The sequence below is a fragment of the Penicillium griseofulvum genome (genome assembly GCF_001561935.1).
Source record: "Penicillium griseofulvum strain PG3 chromosome Unknown contig_95, whole genome shotgun sequence".
NCBI classification, from domain to species: domain Eukaryota; kingdom Fungi; phylum Ascomycota; class Eurotiomycetes; order Eurotiales; family Aspergillaceae; genus Penicillium; species Penicillium griseofulvum.
In genome coordinates, this window is record NW_024467454.1 from 761460 (window position 1) to 784825 (window position 23366).

General features: G+C 48.2%; 8 protein-coding genes across 8 annotated transcripts; 6 read left to right on the forward strand and 2 right to left on the reverse strand.

Moving 5' to 3' along the window:
• Positions 1 to 553: 553 nt before the first annotated feature.
• On the forward strand, positions 554 to 2349 carry PGRI_058070 (MFS-type transporter sphD; the record flags this gene model as incomplete). The annotated part of the gene is made up of 2 exons (XM_040793520.1): positions 554 to 838; positions 898 to 2349. The coding sequence occupies 2 exons, from the start codon at positions 554 to 556 to the stop codon at positions 2347 to 2349; spliced, it is 1737 nt and encodes a 578-aa protein (XP_040648375.1).
• A 1397-nt stretch (positions 2350 to 3746) lies between these two features.
• On the forward strand, positions 3747 to 8128 carry PGRI_058080 (serine/threonine-protein phosphatase 2B catalytic subunit; the record flags this gene model as incomplete). The annotated part of the gene is made up of 7 exons (XM_040793521.1): positions 3747 to 3864; positions 3931 to 4262; positions 4319 to 4576; positions 4635 to 5548; positions 5986 to 6482; positions 6573 to 6708; positions 6781 to 8128. 7 exons carry the CDS (start codon positions 3747 to 3749, stop codon positions 8126 to 8128), a joined length of 3603 nt encoding a protein of 1200 aa, XP_040648376.1.
• A 1600-nt stretch (positions 8129 to 9728) lies between these two features.
• On the forward strand, positions 9729 to 11344 carry PGRI_058090 (DUF1996 domain-containing protein; the record flags this gene model as incomplete). The annotated part of the gene is made up of 3 exons (XM_040793522.1): positions 9729 to 9903; positions 9962 to 10118; positions 10171 to 11344. The coding sequence occupies 3 exons, from the start codon at positions 9729 to 9731 to the stop codon at positions 11342 to 11344; spliced, it is 1506 nt and encodes a 501-aa protein (XP_040648377.1).
• A 2429-nt stretch (positions 11345 to 13773) lies between these two features.
• Positions 13774 to 14924, forward strand: PGRI_058100 (uncharacterized protein; the record flags this gene model as incomplete). Its single annotated transcript, XM_040793523.1, has 3 exons — positions 13774 to 13885; positions 13934 to 14088; positions 14142 to 14924. 3 exons carry the CDS (start codon positions 13774 to 13776, stop codon positions 14922 to 14924), a joined length of 1050 nt encoding a protein of 349 aa, XP_040648378.1.
• A 385-nt stretch (positions 14925 to 15309) lies between these two features.
• PGRI_058110 (uncharacterized protein) lies at positions 15310 to 16044 on the reverse strand (the record flags this gene model as incomplete). Its single annotated transcript, XM_040793524.1, has 1 exon — positions 15310 to 16044. One exon carries the CDS (start codon positions 16042 to 16044, stop codon positions 15310 to 15312), a length of 735 nt encoding a protein of 244 aa, XP_040648379.1.
• A 1459-nt stretch (positions 16045 to 17503) lies between these two features.
• Positions 17504 to 19707, reverse strand: PGRI_058120 (Oxoglutarate/iron-dependent dioxygenase; the record flags this gene model as incomplete). Its single annotated transcript, XM_040793525.1, has 6 exons — positions 17504 to 18190; positions 18250 to 18671; positions 18783 to 19041; positions 19104 to 19307; positions 19356 to 19603; positions 19662 to 19707. The coding sequence occupies 6 exons, from the start codon at positions 19705 to 19707 to the stop codon at positions 17504 to 17506; spliced, it is 1866 nt and encodes a 621-aa protein (XP_040648380.1).
• Positions 19708 to 19966: 259 nt separating this feature from the next.
• Positions 19967 to 20600, forward strand: PGRI_058130 (chorismate mutase; the record flags this gene model as incomplete). Its single annotated transcript, XM_040793526.1, has 3 exons — positions 19967 to 20226; positions 20350 to 20536; positions 20583 to 20600. The coding sequence occupies 3 exons, from the start codon at positions 19967 to 19969 to the stop codon at positions 20598 to 20600; spliced, it is 465 nt and encodes a 154-aa protein (XP_040648381.1).
• A 487-nt stretch (positions 20601 to 21087) lies between these two features.
• PGRI_058140 (Zn(II)2Cys6 transcription factor) lies at positions 21088 to 22896 on the forward strand (the record flags this gene model as incomplete). Its single annotated transcript, XM_040793527.1, has 3 exons — positions 21088 to 21864; positions 21927 to 22727; positions 22783 to 22896. 3 exons carry the CDS (start codon positions 21088 to 21090, stop codon positions 22894 to 22896), a joined length of 1692 nt encoding a protein of 563 aa, XP_040648382.1.
• Positions 22897 to 23366: the final 470 nt, after the last annotated feature.

The following is a 23366-nucleotide window of genomic DNA, read 5'->3' on the forward strand; positions in this document are numbered from 1 at the left end:
AGAAATCAAAGGTTATACTTGGACAAGTCTATTTCACAGTTTAAGCCTTTTTTTGTCGTCAACCTATAATACTGACAGGACAGAATTATATTGAGAAGACTACTGAAAGACATCGCAGAGCCGCTTATGCAGCCGACTATTCTTGTGACCTTGAATCCATAATAACATCAAAATAGAAAGAATACAGCAAACACAGCAGAGCGTCTACCAGCCCTGATCTTGCCAAATTACCTCTCCAACTTCTTCTAAGGCATATATTGCCATTGCCTTGATTAGGGTCCAGCCAAAATATATCATCTCCTGAGGTCCCGCCCCCGACCCTTCAGCCCTCGGTCCCCCTGGGGCCGGCCCCTTACAAGGACCCTCGCGTACGGCGGGTAGTCACTCCATACCTAGGCACCAGCCGGAAGAATCAATATCCCGGCACGCGAAAGAAATTCCAATGGCTCTAGTTTGAGAGTCCTGACTATATCTTTCCCCCCGTTACCTCTTCCCGAGCAACTGATCAGGCAAACCTCCGGCCTCTTCGCGCATTTTCGTCGCATCGGAGTCAATGTGGCCGGGAAGCACCATGGTCCCTCCCGAAGCCACCAGCCCAGATGCCGGTATCTCTGCCACTCCAGACAGACCAAAATTAGAACAAAGCTCAGAGAAACCCGACGACTTGAAAATAATGACTGGGACCAGAGACACACGCCCCACTAAAGAGCAAAATGAACGGGAGAATTCTGAAGCGACGAGCAAAAAGTCGCTTTCCTTCAAGCTCGCCTTCATAGGGCTCGCAGCGAGTCTTTTTGTATTCCAGTTGGATGCAACATGCCTGGGCATCGCCCTCCCAGTGAGCCTTAACATCCATCCTGATCCGCATGGCACACAAATATTTATACCTATTGTTAGACCATTGCTGGTGACCTGAAGGCTTCCAATTTAGAGTCATTCTGGGCAAATTTAGCCTATACTCTTTGTGGTTTGGTAATGCAGCCAGTGTGGGCCAGCATCTCCAACGGGTTCGGCCGGAAACCACCTCTTTACGTATCAATGGGATTGTTCTTCATCGGTTCCATCGTTTTTGCCATGGCGCAAAATATGAACACCATCATTGCGGGGAGGGTCCTCCAGGGTTTGGGTGGTGGAGGAATTGACGTTCTAGCGATGGTGATTCTCGCGGATATGACAACACTAGAGGAACGCTCGAAATATTTGGGCTTAATGGCAGTTCCATCGGCTGTTGGTAATATCATGGGTCCTATCGTTGGGGCGCTTTTCGCTACGTATGCCTCCTGGAGGTGGATCGGATGGGTCAACCTGCCATTGCTTGGAATAGGGACACCCATGATTATCTTCTTCCTCAAACTTCGGCCTATCCCGCTCGATAGCACTCTGGCTGGAAACTTAAAGCGTCTCGACTGGGTTGGCATGGCGCTCCTGATCATCGGAATCTCCATATTTGTTATACCCCTGAGTTGGGCGGGCTCCTTATATCCATGGCCCTCTTGGCAGACTCTCCTTCCAATGTTCTTGGGAGTTGTGGTGCTCGTCATCCTCGGATTCTACGAGGCAAAGCCTTCCAATCCCATTATTCCTCATCGCATTTTCCATTCGAAGACCGGAAACATCACTCTAGTAGGAGGGTTCCTCCATGGTATGGTGCTAGTCTCCGTCTTACAATACTTGCCCTTGCTCTACCAATCAGTAGAGCTCCAAAGCGCAATAATCTCCGCTGTCTCTCTACTGCCCACCACTATTATCAGCGTGTCAGTAGCAGCAGTCTCAATGATGATGGTACCGTTGTTTGGAGGCTATGCGTGGCTCCTGCGACTTGCGTGGGTCATCCTTACTCTAGGATCCGGCTTACTAGCGCTATTTGATGTAGAGTCATCAGCGTCTATGTGCTACGGTCTTCCCATTCTATGGGGTCAAGGTGTTGCACTTCTACGTCTTAACATTCTTCCTATGCAAGCGAGCGTCAAGAATGTTAATGACACAAGTTTAGCTATCGCGCAGTTTCAAACTATTCGCTTGTTTGGTGGTCTTGTCGGACTCACTATCTCCTCCTCCATCTTCAACAACGTTTTCTCGAAGACTATTACTCATACTACAGTTCAGCTGACGGGAGCATTAGCGCCTCTGACAGATGCATCCAATGCTGTGAGCTTCATTGACTCGTTGAGATCGATACAGATCTCCATGTCAACGTTGAACCAGGTATTAGGTGTCTATCTACAGTGTTTCCGTGTTATATTTTATGTGATGACCGGACTGAGCGCTCTGGGCTTGGTGACCTCGGTGTTTCTGGATGAAATAAACCTAAAGGGCAGGGAGCTCGGGAACCAGCGCTTTGAGGACTAAATATAGTCTCAGTAATAAGAAGGGCTTGCAGCATCGGAGAGACATTGTCTATACAGGACGTTCCCGCGTCCGACAGGATCGCAAGCATCGGCCGCCCATGTGCCAACCGGTCAATTATCATAGACTATTGCACTGAAGGTCGAAGCCAGAGGGAGATTGCTCTATTCTCGCTGCATTATCAATTCCGTCCTTTCAAAGCCTCACATAGTACTCAATATTAAAGAAGTGCCCCCAGACTGAATAGTCCATCGAGTCCATTCCACAAATGGTACCAATTTGGGTGGCCATATCAACTATATACGACCTTTCTCGTTGCATCGTCGGTACAAGAAATCTCCTTCGTCTTCCGACTGTGGCCAAAACAAAGGCCTACCTTGCCACGTGTGAATTGAGATCTTGACCAAGAAGGTCGAACGGCTGCTACTCTTCAGCCTATGCTAGTATAGAACACCCTTATAGATGGATATGACGAGAACGTTAGTGTTTGTTTATATTGAGATAGGGACTTAACAGTAAGAAAGCATAAAGAAGGAGGTGTTAAGAAATAGTAGCTGCCTACCTGGTTAACTAGTTAGTTAATGTAGCTTATTGCTTTGTGCTTCAAGCTATCCTTTCTGTGTAATTAACACTACCCTTAATGGCTTTGTGTCTTTTGGGCAACATAGAACTGTAGTAGATCTAGCCTCCACCACAGCATGTCTGGGCTGGAAGTTGTCAATAGTACCAAATAGCCAGGTACTACATTCTCAAGATAGATATCCTTTTCATAAGATTCCATGAGCTTCCCATACATAATATAATCCTGCATACCTCGAATCAGGGCAAATCGGGGTATTGCTAATCGCAATTGATGAAAAATCAAATCTGAGACAAAAGCTGAATCATATGCCATAAGAGTAAATACTGAGTTCGGAACTGTACATGTCAAAATACGAAATGTGGATGATTGGGTAAAAGGGGATTAATTGCCTTAGGCATCATGTCACGTTAACATGAGGCTGAACTTGCAAATCTACTTCTCTCTTCATCATTCAAGAGACTCTTCCGATGAACAAAATACATAAAACATTTCAGATACAGTTACGATCAAAGTTGTTGTGAGACCCACCGATCTTACGGCCCAGCCGCTTATCCAATTTGTTTCTCTTTTTCCCTTAACATCCCCCCGCCCAAAAAAACACACAACACCCCATCATTTTCTTAAGGGCTTCGTTTATTCAGTCCCTTTTAGAACTTTGGCTTGAGGGTTCTGTTAATATTATACTATTCTTAGTCGTGGGAGCTTTATCCCGCCCTGAACTTGACCCCCCCGCCACACCTCCGCGCTTGTCTTCCCCATTCCCCCCCTCCCCCTTACTCCGACCTCAGAATATCCGAACATTTCAATCTCAGCCAAAATGGATCGGGCTATAGCGCGCGCTGTGACCGAGAAGCAGCCGGTCCCAGAGATCGATTTCACATTGCACACGATGGAGGACAACACGCAAGTGTCAACAATGGAGAGGGTAGTCAAAGGTATGTGGTTTCAGTCGCTTTCACAAGATATGTGGTGATCTGATCGCTAACGGTTGGTGATATTAGAGGTCCAAGCGCCCGCTCTCAGCTATCCTCCCGATGATATGTTTTGGTCGCCTGAGGATCCCTCCAAGCCCAATTTACAGTACCTCAAGCAGCACCTCTATCGTGAGGGTCGTCTTTCGGAAGAACAGGCGCTATGGATCATCCATGCCGGTACACAGGTTTTGAAGGCCGAGCCAAATTTGCTCGAAATGGATGCGCCTATTACAGTGTGTGGCGATGTTCACGGCCAGTACTACGATTTGATGAAGTTGTTCGAGGTCGGCGGTGACCCTTCCGAGACGAGATATCTGTTTTTGGGCGACTATGTGGACCGTGGTTATTTCAGTATTGAGGTGGGTCATCCGAGTCTTGAATCTTGAAGAACTATCCTAATCGTTTGTCTCCGCAGTGCGTCCTCTATCTCTGGGCATTGAAGATTTGGTATCCCGATTCACTTTGGTTGCTGCGGGGTAATCACGAATGTCGCCATTTGACCGACTACTTCACCTTCAAGTTGGAGTGCAAGCACAAATATAGTGAACGGCTCTACGAAGCATGCCTGGAATCCTTCTGTGCGCTGCCGCTGGCGGCAGTTATGAACAAACAGTTCCTCTGCATCCACGGTGGTCTCAGCCCCGAGCTGCATACCCTCGAAGACATCAAGGCCGTATGTATATGCCCCGTCCGCACTTGGAATGGTATCAGCAGACAACTAACAAACATAGATTGATCGCTTCCGCGAACCCCCAACTCACGGACTTATGTGCGACATCCTTTGGGCCGACCCTCTGGAGGAATTTGGTCAAGAAAAGACAGGCGATTTCTTCATTCACAACAGTGTCCGTGGTTGCTCGTACTTCTTCTCTTATCCTGCGGCATGTGCGTTTTTGGAGAAGAACAATTTGCTCTCCATCATCAGAGCACATGAGGCTCAGGATGCTGGATATCGCATGTACAGAAAGACACGAACCACCGGCTTCCCCAGTGTCATGACAATTTTCAGCGCGCCAAACTACTTGGATGTTTACAACAACAAGGCGGCTGTCCTCAAATATGAAAACAATGTGATGAACATCCGCCAGTTCAACTGCACCCCGCACCCATATTGGCTACCCAACTTCATGGATGTTTTCACTTGGTCTTTGCCATTCGTTGGAGAGAAGATCACTGATATGCTCATCGCGATCCTCAACACTTGCTCGAAGGAAGAGTTGGAGGACGAAGCACCAACGCCTGTATCTCCCTCTGAACAAAAGGATGCAGTCTCGTCTCCATCAATGGACCCCGAATCCACCGAGTTTAAGAGACGTGCTATCAAAAACAAAATTCTTGCTATTGGCCGCCTTTCTCGTGTGTTCCAGGTTCTCCGCGAGCAATCCGAGAGTGTCACGGAGCTGAAGACGGCGGCTGGCGGTCGTCTTCCTGCTGGAACACTCATGCTAGGTGCGGAAGGTATCAAACAGGCTATTCACAACTTCGAGGATGCCCGGAAGGTTGATATCCAGAATGAGCACGTGCCTCCGAGCCAAGAAGAAGTTATCGCAAAGAGCGAGGAGAGTCGTCGTGTGGCCCTGGAGCGAGCTGAACAAGAGGCTGCCAACGATGCTGGACTCGCCACAGTTGCTCGACGGATCAGCATGTAAGTGTTCACTTGGAAGATTTCGCCATTCCATTTCACATATACTAACTGAAATCACCAGGTCTGCTGGCTCAGGTCGTCCCCGTTCTCGACAGAGGGATCCTCCTAAGGATGCCTGATCAAACTATGTGGCCGAGTTGATATTATGATACGATCTACGCATTTCTCCTTCCTGTCCTCCAGCGCACACACCTTTTGTCCACGATCGATACGATACCCTATCTATCTGCTTGATCCTACCCCTCGCCTGGCGATTTAACCTGTGAATCCACAACTCTAGCGACAAATAGGACTGTTCAGTTAAACATGTGTGCTTTTCCATCCACGTTTCGTAGCCAAGTGCAACTATTGTAAATAGTTTCATTGTAAATTTTGAAAGAATGATCAATCTCATTTCAAGTCATCTGGTAGCTACACATATCCTCTGAGAAGTCAAGTACTTACAAAGCTCGTGATGAACCCGTGGACGCCAAGGCCAGTTCCCGCATCCACTTCCGCTCAACGTTCATCCACCAAAGTGCCATTGCGAGAATTGCCCTACAAACCTCGCTTCACTGCGCCCCAATGGCTCCAAGATTGCGCAGTGCGCTCACAAAGAGCCTGTCGCGTCAACTGGATAGCAGCGCTGTCTTCTACTGCCCTTCGTGCGCGATCTGGCGACGAAGCTTGTCCACGCGCGCCCACACCAGTCGCAGCATCGACGATCCCGACACATCTCGACGAGTCACTAGAGCCCAAAACACAATAGAATCGGCTCCCCGAACATTTTCCACATCCTCTATTATCACTGCTAAGAGCGTGCCGCCGCGGTTCAAGGAGCTACATGCCGCCCTCGAGGGAGTGAAAGATGCCGCCCTGGAACAGGTGAACCTCAGTCGGCTGCAATTTGCACTGCGGGGATTGGAGTCTGAAACGCCTCTTATTAGAGTAGCCGGTGAGTTTCTTGTTATACAATCAGGCTATAGCTCTCCTCGGCACTGGTTCTTCCTCCTCAAAGCAAACATGGGACTGATTTCTATTCTAGTTCTTGGATTGAACGATGCGACCTCTGCACGAAAGCTCGTTCGACTACTACTTGCCGACCCATTGACACCCCGGGAGGGCTGGGAAGACATCCTCGACTCATACGATGCCGATTCATCCCGAGGACTGCTGATCAGGTATGAACAAGTCTTCTGTCTGCAGTGTTGACCCTCCATGACCAGTACTTATTCTAAGGATTTATTCTTCAGATACGGCGAAATCTCACAATCCATCCCCAATGACCTGCTACCGACGATATCAGTGCCATCGCCCATCCTGAGGAAAGGCAACTTAGAGATCCTAGTCAGCACCCTAGGCTCTGAGCCCGACCACGCCGCTACGCTCCACGCCGACACCTTCCTTGTCCCCACAGTTACCATCCAGACCTCGCACTCCGGTCGGCATAATGTTGTTCGGTATCCCGTGCACCGCACCATTGTATGCGGACGTGGAGTGGATGGCCTGCTGTCGTACAGCACAATGATAGGTCGGGCAGACCTAAAGAACGAGGCTTCTTCAGTGCGCGGGGCTATTGAACTTGCAGTGGCGGACCAGCAATCCACAAACGAGCGATTGTCCGTGGTAGATGTCGATCGCGCCAGTACAGCACTAGATAAATTCCGTGAATCTGTCCACAATGCTTCCGACTACGAACGTGGGTGGAATGGCAGTGGTGTGCAACCTCTGATCGACTGGCTTGCAACTTCCTCGGAAGCGCCCACGGGAAATGCATTGAATCCGGCATTGGTCCCTCTGGTGGAGTCCCTTGTTGACGCGGCCGACGCTAGTGTGATCGCCAGAGACGCCAAGGCGCTCCAAGAACAAACTACTGGCGTAACCCCTGAGAAGACTCGGTCCAGCTTGGATCGGGCTGTGACTAGCTGGGCGGAGCGTGCTCACTCTGAACTCCGTAGTTCCCTCGATGAAGGACTGGCCAGTCCACGCTGGCGCGGTCTTGCATGGTGGAAACTCTTCTGGCGCGTTGACGATGTGAGCATGATTACATCTGAGATCTTGCAAAGGAAGTTCCTTCCACGGGCGGAGCAGGAGGTCATCTGGACCGTGGGCAAGTACCAGCAGGCCGGCCTGTTGGAAGAGGCATCTTCAAGCGTTGACTCCGCAAAGGAATCTGCCATGCCTCCCTGGCCCACCCAGATCCCCGACCTTCGCACCAAGCTCCTCACTTCGACAGTTCCATCTCTCCAAGCCCTCGCCCAGAGTCTAGTGCTTTTCAGCGTGTCCACCACCACTCTGACTTCTGCTCTCTCTGCTCTAACGTATGTGGCTATTCCATCGGCCGGGGTATATGAGTCATGTACCCTTGCCGCTGTGGGATTGATTTACTCTATGCGTCGCCAGCAGAAGAGGTGGGATATCGCCCGTGATTTCTGGGAGGAAGAGGTCCGCGAGGAAGGCCGCACCTCGCTCCTGGAAACGGAGGTTGCTCTTCGTGATATTGTGCGAAATGGCGGAAAGACTATCGAGGAGGTATCTGACACCCGTGCACGGAAGTCCGTTGCAAGGGCAAGAAAGGCTTTGGAGGAGGTGAAGGCGTAATCCTGTATAACATCAATGTACTGTAAATGTATTGCCTTCTTAGGATAAACCTTGATATGTAACGGAAGATATCGCCCATTTAGGAAAGTGGATAGCTGCAGGTGTGACTCTTTCACATTTAATGTGTTTTATTTCTACTTCTGTATATGATATATTCCTCCAGGTATAATGAAGATGGAATATTACAATTTTCTGATCACGGGTGGACACATTAATCCAAGGGTTGTAACATGATTTGTTAGTCCTACTCCGTACAATCGTATTACGCATGCGTTAGGCCTTATATTTTATATTCAAGGTTAGATACTAAAAAAAGCTTCACATCTAAGATCTAAAACATGGAGTGTTGGATTCAAGAGAGAACAATAAATATCTTACACCAAGGTTATGTATTGAAGTCACATGTGCCACATGTGCATATATACCCTAGCTCCGATAGGACACAACTATCTTATACAACATGTACTACAACAATATACTATTTCATATAGTTTAGATAGTTTAGATGTTTCAAATTACCACCAAATCATGTCGGTAATTGTAAAATGATCCCCAAATAAGTACCAAGAAGGGATATAATTTACGGGTCGTTTCATCTTGCGAGGGTTCAACCAATTACTCTGTTCAACGTGGGTCACCAAGATAATTCTAACCCGCTCTAAATCCACTAGACCAGGAACGCGCCGTTCGTTTCAGCGTCTCAGATATCGACTTATACGGGAAGTGATAAAATCTTTATTTGACCCCTCTCTTTCTCTCTTTTACCCTAGAATTTCTACGGATCGTTCATTTAATTACAGACCAATAGTAAAAAGGGATACATGTAGAGGCTTAGACTATAGTTCAAATGGTAAATCCCCAGCCTACCTAATATCCAGAATATCAAGGGATTGGCCAACTCATTAAACTCAGGCCCCTCTCTCCAAGCACTAAAGGGGGATTGGCGCCTCATTATTGAGGGCCCTCCATTTTTCTACCTTTCTTGCCTTTTCAACTGTGGAAGTACTTGATCCCCGTGTGTTCCTCCTCCCCCTTTCTCGTACTTCACTCTTTTACCCTATCTCAGGGTCTGTCGCTCATTACTATTGTCACTCATTTATTGTTTTCGTTTTCTATATCTATTCAAGTGAGTCGCTTGTTTTTGCTTGTTTTGTGGCTATTTTTGAACCAAATAGGGTTGAGGCTGATATATGGCGCTTTTAGGGATATCTCTAGCACCTTTATTTACTGACGTCAGGAGAAAACGCGTTTGATCGGTAAGTCGCATATTTTGTTGTCCTGTTTCTTCGATATCCCTATGGGGAAGTGATTTGCCCGAGCAAGGGGTCATTCCTCTACCCTTGTATCGGAAGGGAGCATCGATATAAGACTGTCTGCATGACGATTGATTGGTCTAACATGGCTGGGGACTTTTTCAATCTGCGCTGGACCTGTGCTTCATGTCTTGACTTTACAACTAACATATTGCTCAGTACACCTGTCTCTCGTACTCGGTTTATTCACGCCTAACCGGTTGATTCGGTGCTGGCGAGTCTGTCATTTACAAGTCCCTGAGATCATTCATTCGTTATTTTACTCGAGCCTGTCCTCAACCGCCAACATGCAGGACATTAAACTGACAGCCATTGCGATGGCCTGTCTTGCGCTGTTCCCAGGCTATGCGACTGCTTTCTGGCGTCTTCCTTGCCGTGGAAGATCTGGTCTCGCCCGTATAGATCCCATTGTGGAGCCGGGTGAGGTCTCATCTCACGCCCACGCCGTTCATGGAGCTGGAGGTAACCGCGCATTGCCCCGACTGGAACTTCTCGTACGGAGGTGCTAACTTATCGTTAGGCTTTGGCATGAGCTCCAGCCAGGCAGAGCTGCGCAATTCTGATTGCACCTCATGCGCAGTGACTGAAGACAAGTCTGCTTACTGGGCCCCTGCGTTGTACTTCATGCACACCAATGGAAGTGCCCAGGTAGTTGACGAGGTTGGAGGAATGCTTGCGTAAGTCTGATTTGGCTCTCGCACTGGAACTCCACTAACATCGCTCGACTAGCTACTACCTTCTGTATGGAGAGGATATTCATGCCTTCCCAGATGACTTCCGCATGCTGGCAGGTGACCCCTTCCAGCGCAACTTTACCTGGCCAGTTCCCGACCCTCCCAAGTCCGAGTGGACTGGTAAGCAGGCTTCACAGGCTGCTTTGCGCCAGAAGGCTCTTGGTTTCAACTGCCTGAACTATGCGAAAGCCCCCGAAGACTCCCTCCACCGCCACCACATGCCCGATAAGGCCTACCTCGATGAGCATTGCACTGATGGAATCCGATTCGAGTTGATGTTCCCATCTTGCTGGAATGGCAAGGATGCCGACTCCCACGACCACAAATCCCACGTTGCGTACCCATCTCTTGTTATGGACGGTACCTGCCCCGAGGGTTTCGAGACTCGCCTGGTATCACTCTTCTACGAGACTATTTGGGACACCTACGCTTTCAAGGGCGTCGATGGATATTTCGCCCTTGCCAACGGCGATCCCACTGGATACGGATACCACGGTGATTTCATGAACGCTTGGGACGATGGTGTGCTCCAGAAGGCCATTGAAACCTGCACAAGCGAGTCAGGCGTTGTTGAGGAGTGCGGAGTCTTCACCGTTCAGTCGGAGGATGACCAGCGCCAGTGTCAGTTCCCCATTCCATCCGATATCGAGCACGAAAACTGCCACATGCACGAGGACGGATTGCCTGGCGGTATGCCTGTCGAGTGGGGTCCAGCCCGAGCCTCGATGAAGGGCCACCACGCTGCACCCACCACTACCAATTTGATTACTCTTCCCACCATTTCTGTTGGTGATATTTCGATTGATCCCAACACCTGGCTTGACAACCTCAAGGGGCCCAGCACTACCGAAGCTGCTACCACTGCTTTCACTACCACCTCGACTCCCTCGCCAACCCCGACCCCCGTCACATCTACTATTATCGATCCTATCACTGAAGAGATCATCTATCTCCAACGTGATGTTGTCGTCCTCTGTGATGGAAATGGCGAGAACTACTCGACTAGCACTGGCCCCCTACGGACTGTCTCCTCCACCATTACCACTATTATGGAAACCTCCACCGCCGTTTCCTACGTGAAGAAGGACACTGTCCCGGAACCTGTGGAACCGGAGCATGCTGCCGGCCATGCCCGCAGACACCTTCACCACCGTCACGGTCACAACTAGGTTTAAGAACCTCCGTTGTGGGTGTTTGCAAACCCAATGCGCGCAGTAGCGCGTCGTTCTCTTTTCTGTCACCTTGACTGAAAGGATATACCCTATGCTTCTACATCAAGTTGCACGTTGAACTTGCTGGACTGTACCCCTGGAGCTTTGATTCATGTACATTTATTTTGTTCTGATTGTTGGACATCCTCCAGTCAGTCGGGGGGGATGTACATTGACCATACTGTTATGATAAAAATTTAAATAGTCCTGGCTGGTACACAATTGAACCGCATTGGTCGATAAGAATCGGGCGTAAAGCGTAAAGCTTTGTAGGTTGAATTTCATCATTTTGGTCTCTTCGTCTGACATGGATATATCATGGATGGGACAGCAGCAACGAATGTACAACCTATGTCTCAAATTGCATCTCTCGCGTATTAAATCATTTATCAATGTTTCATCTCAATTCAACCTCTTAGCAGGTGTCTCAGCATCTCCATGCAAAGTAAAACCTAGGCTAGTTTATAACAGCAGGGAACGGCCATGCTGTACATATTCCGTACAACCATCCGTAGGACAAATGGGACATAAACGAGGTCTGAGAACAGCGGCGAGACCATCAATTCCAAGACAGAACAAGAAAAAGTGCCTATTGCGTGATAATCTATAAAAGCAATCAAAACTACCTCGACCATTGAGAACTATGCAAAGCCTTCAATTACAGACAAGTCAAGTCAGCGTCGCAACGATGGATAGCACACTTAATGGCGCAACATAGAAACCAATTTTTTGTTCTAGAGTTTTTAGCCCATGGCCAATTAAGTGACCTCGATAGCCACTCAACCTACTGAGAATGCGTCTCTTTTGTCACTGACTTCCCGAATAAGGATACCTTGTTTTGTTGATGAGGGGTAAGCTGCTATTTTTATAGGACTTAGGCTGCCGAGGCATTTGGAAACCGTATTCTCAGCCTAGTTGACGCTATCTATGAAAAGGGTTGCACTCACTCCTTGCGCGAGGTAGTATGAGCTAAAGTTCGCTGTCTCTGATGCAGCGAATTCATCAGACACCGTTACTTTACTATGGTAACTTTGATCAGCCAAGCTGAGTGAGCTCCAAATGAGGAGCCCAATTTGGGCTCTTCTCGATGTTGGAGTTATGCCAATATAAAAGACAAGATCCAGCTCTGGACTCCAAGGAGAAAGTTGTTTCTGAATCAGTCACAGAAATAGCACATCGCCCTATCACAAGTCTGATATCGAGTTTTTTTATGTGTACCTAATGAACTTTGACACTATAATGGGACACCTCCACCAGGTCTATCTCTTTCTCACCTTCCTCTCGGCCACAATGGCTATCCCTCAACAAACCGCCTCGATCACTTTGTCTGCACCTCCAGCGGTGATAACCCAAGACCCCGAGCTAAGGTGCTCCCATGGAGAAACCGCTGTCTACACGACAGACTGTACATTGGGAACCCCGGTTTCGTACTGCTTCAGTAAAGAGCCTCCAACGGAGTGCTCACAGGGATTCTTCCCGTCCGTGTGGCACCCAGACCATTGCATGGAGCAATCGAGCTGTTTCCCGCTCAGCGAACCCTGGATTACCACCGAGTGTTCGAATGGTGCTATCCCGTATTCGACGTCGACCATATATCAGGGCACCTTGGTGGGAGGGGAATCAACTGTTATCAGGGGTAAGTTCTTTGTTTTTCGACACCCTCGTTCCGATTCCCTATCTCATGAGTCAAGAGCTGAGTTCCAAGGCTAACTTGAATTTCATCACTCTGGTAGCTGTCTCCTGTTCCTGTGCTCCATATCAATGGTACAGTATGACCCTGCTACCCGGGGAGTCGAACTATGACACCTTCTGTATGCCATACAGCTCCTGTCCACGAGGTATGACGACCTCCGTCTCAATCAATGAGTATTGCGCTACCCAGCCGGCGCGTGTTTGCTCGGATATACCTCTAGAAACCGAGTTTTGTCAATGCGCCTACCCGGAGCAGACTCCAGTCTACCCTGACTGGCCTGGTGCTAATCCAACTGGGTGTGAGTTTTGAAGTTAATCCAGAGCGAATATTTGTCCGTTCGACTTTCCTGCGGGGTGCTTGATGTCACTGAAAATGGGAACCTTGGAAGATTGTGAGAATCAAGTAATGGGTAAGGAGCGCTGGAGTATTCGAGAGCACACAATTTAATGTTTAAGTCACGAATTGCACCATTTGATTCCACATGTTTCGAATTTAATTAGCCTAAACCAACTTGCCCCAATTTTTCTCCGCCACGGAAGGTCCAACCCTGCCCGGGGTCCTAATCGGGGAAACATGAGGGCGCTAATCCCCGTCCTTAACCCCGCCTCGGCCCGTCTAGCTCTAACATATATAAAGACTTCCTGTCTTCTTCAGTTACTTTCTTTCAACTTAATTGAATCTACCTAATTGAACAATGTCTAACACTCTTCCCGAAATGCAGTACCGGTTCCTCGGTAGAACCGGACTAAAAGTCTCTGTTATCTCGCTGGGTAGCTGGCTCACATACGGCGGACACGTCGGGAATGGTATGACGACATCTATAGAAGAAACCGACTAAAGCTAACAAAAAGCAGAAACCGCCCTTGAATGCATGAAGGTTGCCTACGATGCCGGCGTCAACTTCTTCGATACCGCCGAAGTATACTCTGGCGGACAGTCAGAGATCGTGCTCGGCGAGGCAATCAAGAAATTCGGCTGGAAGCAAAACGACCTCGTCATTTCCACAAAGGTAGATAGTCCATTTCCCTGAGTTTTCTTGTCCCCACTAACCCCATTTTTCAGATCTACTGGGGCAAAGCCAACAGCGCCCACCCAGACAGACCACTCAACAACACCGGGCTCTCCCGCAAGCACATCATCGAAGGCATGAACTTCTCTCTACAGCGACTAGACCTGCCATATGTAGATATTGTGTATGCACACCGCCCAGACCGCGATACACCTATGGAAGAAATCGTCCGCGGCTTCAACTACCTCATTGACAACGGCAAAGCCTTCTACTGGGGTACCTCGGAGTGGTCTGCCAGTGAGATTTCAGATGCCTGGCGCATTGCTGACAAACTCGGTCTTGTCGGCCCTGTTGTTGAGCAGCCGCAGTATAACCTCCTCGCGCGCGAGCGCGTGGAGAAGGAGTACCGCTGGCTCTATGAATCACATGGGCTTGGTCTGACCGTTTTCTCACCGTTAAAGGGCGGTGTCTTGACTGGAAAGTATAACAATGCTGCTACCCCTCCGCCTGGGTCGCGGCTGGCAGAGTCTGAAGACGGATATGTGAAGGGTCTTCGGAAGACCGTTGGTGATGAGACCTGGCAGCGTCAGCTGGATCAGGTTGCGGCGTTGATGCCTGTTGCTGAAGAACTTGGGGTTACGACGGCGCAGTTGGCGCTTGCGTGGATTTTGAAGAACCCGAATATCTCGTCTATGATTACGGGCGCATCGAGGCCGCAGCAGGTCATTGATAATATCCAAGCTTTGGCGATTGTGGAGAAGTTGACGGATGAGGTTGTTGAGAAGATTGAGATTGCTGTTGGGAACAAGCCTGCTGTTGAGACCAGGCGGTATTAGTTATCTTCTAAGACAGAACGTCTAAGATGCCTTATTAGTAAATGTACATGATAGCTTCCGTTTGTACAATCCGACAGCCTTCTCTATATACCCTCTGACGTCTTTCGAAATCAACTAGGGAGATAACTTACATAGGAAACGGTATAACATCGGAATAAACTGGACCATATTTTTATTCCGAGTAGCGAAAGAATTAAACCCATCTTTGTACCTATATGTAGACCCTAGATATATATACACATGGTTTTGTCCAACAAGAGAAATGAAGTCAGGATCTTCTTCATGAAAAATCCATTGACAAGTTTGGCCGTTTGGCGTCTCAGGTTTGATCCGTGCCTGACAAACCAAACATAGACGTGGCAGACCCCTCAATTTCTTCCTCCGTTTACCAACCAACAGTGACCGAGTAGCTACCATCAGAGTGACTGTGGGTCTCGAACTGAGACTTACCGACACAGTCACCGTACTCATAAGGCTCGCTCACAGCACCAGAGTAACCCTTGGAGATAGGTGCGCCGAAAATAACTTCCTGCTTGGGGACATCAGAGCAGACGTGCTCCTCCTTCTTGTCGTTCCACTTGTACAATTCAACAAAGCCCATCTGGGAGCTCTGAAGACCCTTCGATCCAGCGGGGAGGGTGTAAGAGCCGATCTGAGTGCTGTTTCCCTTGACAACATCAACGAGATACCCGACCCACTTAGTACCCTCGGTATTCTTGATGTGGAGCTGGTATTGGTGCTCATAAGGGCTGACGATCTCGACAGCACAGCTGACACCGGGACCGCCATCGGCACCCTCGCTGCAGTTGGGGTCGTCGGAGGTGGTGCCCGCGTTGAAGCTGGAGAAGACTCCGTGGATGACGGGGAGGCCGTTGACTTTGTCACGGGGCTGCAGACCGGTGTATCCCACGTCCTTTAGGTTGACGAAGCCGAATTGCTGGGCAAAGTAGAAGCCGCCCACTTGGGGAGCGCCGGCAATGTCCATTGGGAAGGAAATCTCCTTCAGGCCCTCTTCGGGGACTTTGTCGACGGACCATCCAATGCCGACCATACCACCGCCCTGAGCGGCGGCTGACTGGAGGAATGGGAGAGCGAAGAGGAGGGATTGAGAAAACTTCATGTTGATTGTTTGAGAGGGTTGTGTGGAATGCAATCTTTGGTCGGGTTCAACGTGGTTTATATAGATTTACGGCATTTACGGAGCACTTTGCACTCTAAGGATTGATAAAGACGAAACACTGAAGCGGTTATTTAAATGATGATCTGCAAACTTCTTGTTTCGTGCCGATGCCGTCCGTTCCTGGGGTACTATATGTCTATGCACTATATCCATCGATGTATACGCCTAGTGGCAATTTAATATATTAGGCGCTTCTCGATTTCTCGCCAATTTTTTATATAGAGCTGGTAACAAATCTAGACAGGACACCTCAGGTTTTCATGCTATCAAGTCTGAGATATCTGTGCTATGTATACGATGAAACCAGCACATGGGATATGTTGGACACATCCATTCATCCATTGGGATATACTGTAGGGGTTTGATGAATCCGCTGGTGGGGTTAATAAGTGGGCCTTAATCGTTCATAAGAAAAAGATATTCCTTGGAGCCGGCAAGGATCTTTGAGATCTCTAAGTCCTATAAAGCACTTTATATTGCCCCTATACGAGTTATTTATGCAGGTAAGTATCTATAGACCCCCGGGATGTTCCCTATATTCTATTCGACACAGCTTCAGTCTCAAAATATACGTCTATAGACCGAATTAGGGCTATGAATCTCGTAGACATCAACTGTCATTAGATTTATCTACAATATATCCAAGATAAAGCATACATAACTACCGAGACAAAAAACTGTCAAGTCCCTGAATATCACTTGTTTCAGTTCGCGCTACAGCAAATTTCTTTTCCGACCCGCGTTGTTCCTTCCTAAGACGGCATGCGATTCGTTGATCTCCAGAGTTTTATGTACCTCAAATGCCGATCGGGCATTTTTATATGATCTCTAACTCGATCTGGTCTCACTTAGATTAACTCTTTAGATTAAATATGTATTTTGTTGAGTGATGGCACCTCGTGATACCCCATAGTGACGTGTGCTTACTTGGACCTGTAAATTTTGGAATTTCCAGACTATATATGTCTACGGAGCAGAGCATTGTTTCAGAACACATCGCTTGGACGTAGAAGATACGACCAAAAGGTTAAATCGAACGGATGTCACCATTGAATACTACGCTGCATCCAGGCGTTGAAGATACAACCGGGGTTTTCTGTTCGGGCTATTCTGGGAAGTTTTGAGGTTTAATTGAGTTGATTCGTACGAAAATCTTCCGATATATCCCAATTCTATCTTATTTGCCTATGTTGTACTATCTCTTTTTGTCCGGCCCAATGTGCCTAGAATAGTAGAAGAATGGGTAGACTAGGTTTTATGTTGCACATTCGCAGCTCGAACAGTCCAGTAGCTGTCCAATCATTTATATTACTCATATTGGCACCTTTCTCTCAATATGTATAGTTAACAATTCGCAAGCCTCACAGTTTGCCACCCTCGACTTTTCCATCCTTCTCTTTCAACTATCATCATTGACATAATCATGAAACACGTCTGCATAGAACATCCGCCCTACATCACGATGACTCCGAATCTTCGTCCGCAATTGCGACTCGCCCCAAGTATCATACCTACCCCTCAAAAAGGCAGAGTCAACACTCGCTCCCTCCGACGCCTCCAGTGCCATCTTTTGCATAGCAAAATGACTCCTCAGCGTCCCAACTGCCTCCTCTTTCGTCAAACTCCCCCTCACTCCCTGGAAAAAGGGCACACTATACCTCTCCGAGAAACCTGACAACACACGATGCGTCGTCGCCTTACAAACGCCATGAGTAACCACCTCAAAAGCCTGTCCGATATTCACAACAAACGTATCTTCAATTGCAGGAACATCAATCCATTCGCCTGTCTTGTTGAGAGCCTGTAAGCCCTTCACAGTCGGGGGTGATGCTTGGAGAAGAAATGTCCACCATCCAGAGGAATCCTTGTGAGGACCCACACCTTGCATGTTGGAATCTGAACTAGGATCTGAGGCGGGATAATGGACTATCTTGAGACGGTGTTGTTCCGAAAGGAATGAGAATAAAGTCTCGGGATTCAGGGAGAGTGCTTCGGCGACCAGACGTAAAAATCGCTCGCCGAGGTTCGTTAATTCATGAATATATTCTTCAATGATGATTCGAAGAGATGGGTTTGTTGACGGCCACTATCGATTGTTATAAGCTGACTTCTTAACTACGTGGGGGTGGTATTAGGGTGATGTACCTGGTTCGGTCCTTTTAACCGTTCATAAAGAGGAAGGCCCAGGTGCCATAGATCTGGCAGCTCGGTTGCAAATTCGAACTGCTCACGCTTATCTGCAACCCCGGCTGTTGTTTCTGAGCCTACTGGGCTGTATCCCAGAAAATGAGGAGAGTTGTGTAAAGCCACTTCTTCTTTTTCGGCCGCATCGAGGGCGAAGAGTGTAGGGAGAGCATATTTCAGGTTTGAGATTACATCTTGTGGAACATCGTGATTCTTGATATATAAGAACCCAATGCAGGTGAGGGCATGGTGGAGTTCTTGGAGAAGCTTGGGCCGAGTTATGGGTGACTTCTCGAGGGATAGGTCGATGACAGGGACGGATTTAAAGTCGTATGTCATGTTTGGATACAGAATGATATGTACAATGTAGTCAGTAGCTGTCACTTTATGGAAGAGTTACATCGGCAGATAACAATTTACTCTACCCCACGTTTCTGCGGGGTAAATTCGGGAGGATATTAAATTTATAAAGTTGTTGATTTGTATTTAAACACACTTTCCACCATCAACCACCATTTCAGTGCCGTTGATGAAACGAGCCTCATCGCTGGCCAGGTACAGGCACATGTTGGCAATATCATTCACGTCGCAGAGTCGGCCTAGCGGCACATTTCCGATAAATTTCTCTCTGTTCTCGGGGGTATCTTCCATACCGGTGAACATAGAGAACAGTCCAGTACCAGAAAGAAGAGGAGCAACAGTGTTGAATCGGATATTGTGGGGACCGTACTCCGCGGCGAGACCTTTGGTGGCCTATATAAATGTTTTGTTAGTCCTTTATTCATAGTCTAGATATTGAGAATGTTCACACTCACATTAGTGACTGCCCCCTTGGTAGCATTATACCAAACCAATCCAGGTCGTGGTCGACTCGCTCCCGTGGAAGAGATGTTGATCACCGACCCGCCTTGGCCTTGCTCAATGAAACGCGGCATCAAGGCTTTTGTAGCGAGATAAATGCTCTTCACGTTGACCTTAAACACGCGCTCCCACTCTTCCTCTGTGACCTCTGACGTTGGCTGAAGGAAATTAGCGTCTCATCATATAATGGAATAAATGAAGCATACCTTGTTGCGATAGGTGGTGCCCGCATTGTTCACTAATATATCCACTCGTCCAAACTTGGAGAATGCCAAATCCAAAACCATATTCCAGTCTGCTTCTTGTGTAACATCTTGACGCTGGAAGGTGAGATTTGAAGGGTTCTGCGCAGCGACTTTCTCGCCGCCCTCAACGTTGATATCGGTAACGATTACTTTGGCACCCTCTTCGCCGAATCGTCGAGCGATGGCTGCACCAAACCCAGCACCTCCTCCTAGAAAAAAGAGGGGTATTAGCATCCAAGACGGAATAATCTGGGATAGTAGTCTTACCGGTGACGATAGCAACCTTGCCTTGGAGTCTTGAACCTTGGGACATCTTCACGAAGTTTAAGAGAATATTGAGTTGATTAGAAAATAGAAAGAAACCAAGTTCCTTTAAAAGATATTCTAAACAGCCGAGGGGTCGGACTCGGAATGAAATCCGTTACTTTTTCCCCGCATGTATATCACAGGATATTAGTGAACATTTCCACTCCACCTACGGGCATTTCCCGATGATCAACTAACCCCTTGCGGTAGGCAATCAAGAGGAAAAAAAGCAACTTACTCTGAAAATTCGTTTCTTACCTCTTGTCATGCTTTTCCTTCTCTTTGGGTTTCTAACTCTTCCTGCTATTGCAGGTTCAACAGCTAATACCAATACAAACATAGATACCTGTTATGGTTCCAATCTGACCTTAGAACCTTCAACAGACCATCGCCCTGTGCCATGGGGTACCCCGAGTGTCCATTATTCATTGAACAACACGCTAATTACTTGCTGTAATTCTCTGGATGAGATTCGCACCGCGCTCGATGATATCGATGATGAAATACTCCATCTCCTAAATCGGCGGTTAGTACTCCGTACTCCGAGTTCTGTACCCTCTCGGGTTGTCCCATCAAAAAAGCGGGTCTAACACCAACTGTCATATGGCCCTGAGGTATGGTATTGACATTAACACTTTGACTCATATAGAGCCGCGTATGTCCGCGAGGCAACTCGTTTTAAATCTACACGGGCTTCTGTGAACGTTCCTTCACGCAATGCGGCCGTCCTCAAGCATGCAGAGCAGCAGGCGGCGCGTATTGGGTTGCCAGTGACAATTGCCCAGGCGGCCATGGGAGCCATTCTAAACTCCAGCGTGCCTTTTGAACAGTGCATTGTAAGTGAGCTTAGTGTTATCATTAGAATTGAAACTGATTATCTAGTTTGATGCCTATGACTAGAGTCATAGTTAACACAAAATGGCCCCCACTACAAGGTTGGGATCATTCCCCAAGAAAGAAGCTGGTTGTGACAATTTGTTGGGTTAGGTTAGGGCTAGATGAATCCTGCAGAATTGCTCATTAATTAAAAACTTCATATCGATATTCCTCCAATAGCAAACTTGAAGAAGGGCACTACCTTCGCCTCTACGTGTGGACCGTTGACGCTAAAGTCGCGCTAAGAACTTTTAAACGCCAATAACCCTGTATGGCAGAGGTGTACGGAGTAAAAGTGTCGAGTCTGACTCAAATGTTGAGAACGATTTTAATATAAAAAAAAAATGACTACACAAATAGGGCAGCAGTTGGCCAAGAGCAGATGCTTTTTGCCGTTAGCGCCCCTTCAAATCGAAAGGCTTGGTTTTTTTTCTATAATATCTGCTATGATTAAATGACGATTGGCCTTCCAAGTGTCCATGTCTGATTTTATCTCCGAGTTTCGCGCCCGATGGAGATACGCACGGAGGGTGCACCGTTGTCGGACGCGTCAGATACACACCCCACCGAACCCCGAAAACGAGTCCGCCGATGGCATCACCGAGGATTCACAGGGTGTTCCACTTGTCGCAGTCGCCATGTTCGCTGCGATGAGACGTCTCCCGCATGTAAAAACTGCGTTCGCCTTGGACGCGAATGCGATGGCGCTCAAGGGCGGATAACCTTCAAGGTCTACGGGCCCTCTCAGACACCAACTAATTCACCGCCAACGAAAAGGCCGAACAATGATACATACAGCCCTGAATCAAGCGACGCTTCTGCAGTCTCTCCAGCAGGGGAGACGGAAGATGTTGACAGCAAGCAAACATGCAAGACTATGATCACCACAAGACTGCCACAAACAACCACATTCCGCTTCCAGGATCCTATGACATCGATCAGTATCGCGAAATCAATTCAACGTGTTGACGAGCGTTATCTCACTCATTTTGTCGATCAAGTTTCAACCTTACTGATCATCTACAACACCGCCCACAATGCCAATCCCTACCGCACCCATTTCCCGGATTTCGCCCGGTCGTCTCCAACAATGGCCAATGCAATGCAGGCATTGGGTGCATTACATCTCGCAAATACCTCGGTGGGGTCACAGCGGAATAGGCATTTCCAGCAGGCAATGGGCAAATACGGTGTGGTGGTGAAGGGCTTCCGCGCACGATACTCAGATCCCAGTCAGCAGCTTGGATTAACGGATTTCGCGACGTGTCTGCTACTTTCATTATTCGAGGTTTGTTTTCACCTTGTCTTGCAGACTTGCCAGTCATAATAGATTAACCGGCTATCCTACAGATGATGGATTCCCAGCACAACAACTGGGCGGTACATCTCAAAGGAGCTCGCGAAATCTACAACCTACTCTTCTACCCGCAGGCTGGAGACTCGGCACGTGAAGTACAGCGCATCGCCGAGACGAACCACCCACTCCGCCCATTCCTTGTCTCCTTGCTATCCTATCTCGATGTGGCGGGTGCATGCGCAACTGCCGGCGGTACCATGGTCGAAGGTAATTACTGGAAAACCATGGGTGGAGGATGGGAATACAATCTTGGGACGCCGAGCTTATTGTCTTCAATCCCCGATAACCCACGTATGAGCGAGCTGCGGCAGGCATGGTCAAGCCTCATGGAGGTGCAAGCATCTATCAGTAGATTTGCATCGGATAAGAAAACGTGGATGACAAGCGATCAGTCAGACGCAATGTATAAAGACATCTTCAACCAGCTAGTTGTATGGCGTGCCACGGCTCCCCCCTGTCTACAGCTTCTCGTCGATCTGGATGATGAGAGCCTTGCTCAGTATCCGTATCCTGACGTTCTTGAGTATGCGGGTTGCATTGAAGCATACGAGAAGGCGACATTGGTTCATCTGCTTCAGGTCGCTGGAGCTGGGCGTGTTGGTTGGATCACTGATTGGACATATATGGGCATGCTTGTCAGTCGGATTCTTCTGTTGGTTTTTAAATTGTCAAAAGATGTCGGCCAATTGGCTGTTCTGTGGCCGCTTTTCATTGCCGGGCAAGAGAGTCGGAGTGAGTGCGAGCAAAACTACGTTCGCCAAACTATGCAAGAGTTGAAGCGGTTTGGTTTCAGGGTATGCTGGAACATAACTTCAAGAGCTCCGTCCGAATGCTAATATCTCAATTTAGAACGTCGAAAAAGCACTCGACATCCTAGAAGAGGTCTGGTTCAAGCGACGTTCCTTTCCTGGAGGTTGGATCCAGACCTTGGAGGAAGTTCAGACAAATATCCTTCTTCCCTGATGGAAGCTGGCTGGAGTCGATATCTCTAAACTCCTTCCCGAGGTCGCCTCCTCCAATCCCCTGATGACGTCATGTTTATCTTGCCATGTTTTTCTTTGATACCCCATGACTTCCACTTGAGTATTTCATAGCTACAGACCTAGTCTGATGGCTTTACTATATCACAGCCTGTATATGAAGCAATGTATATGACCAGGCAAATGAGAATATGGTCAAGGACCACGACTCTTCACCCATGCCATCCTATTCTAGCCCATCTCCCGCCGAGATCTATAGTGCTAGCCCCGTACCCTTCCAACTTGTCGATACAGTGCTAATGGCCCAAATGGCATGCTATCGCGTTCCAACAATCAATCCTCTTGGTATAAGCTGGGGCAGAATGTGAGCTCCATTTACATAGGAAACATAGCAAGTTCGTGGGGAATTGAAGGAGAAAAGAGAAGGGGGGGGGTTATACTCAGAGGTGGGGA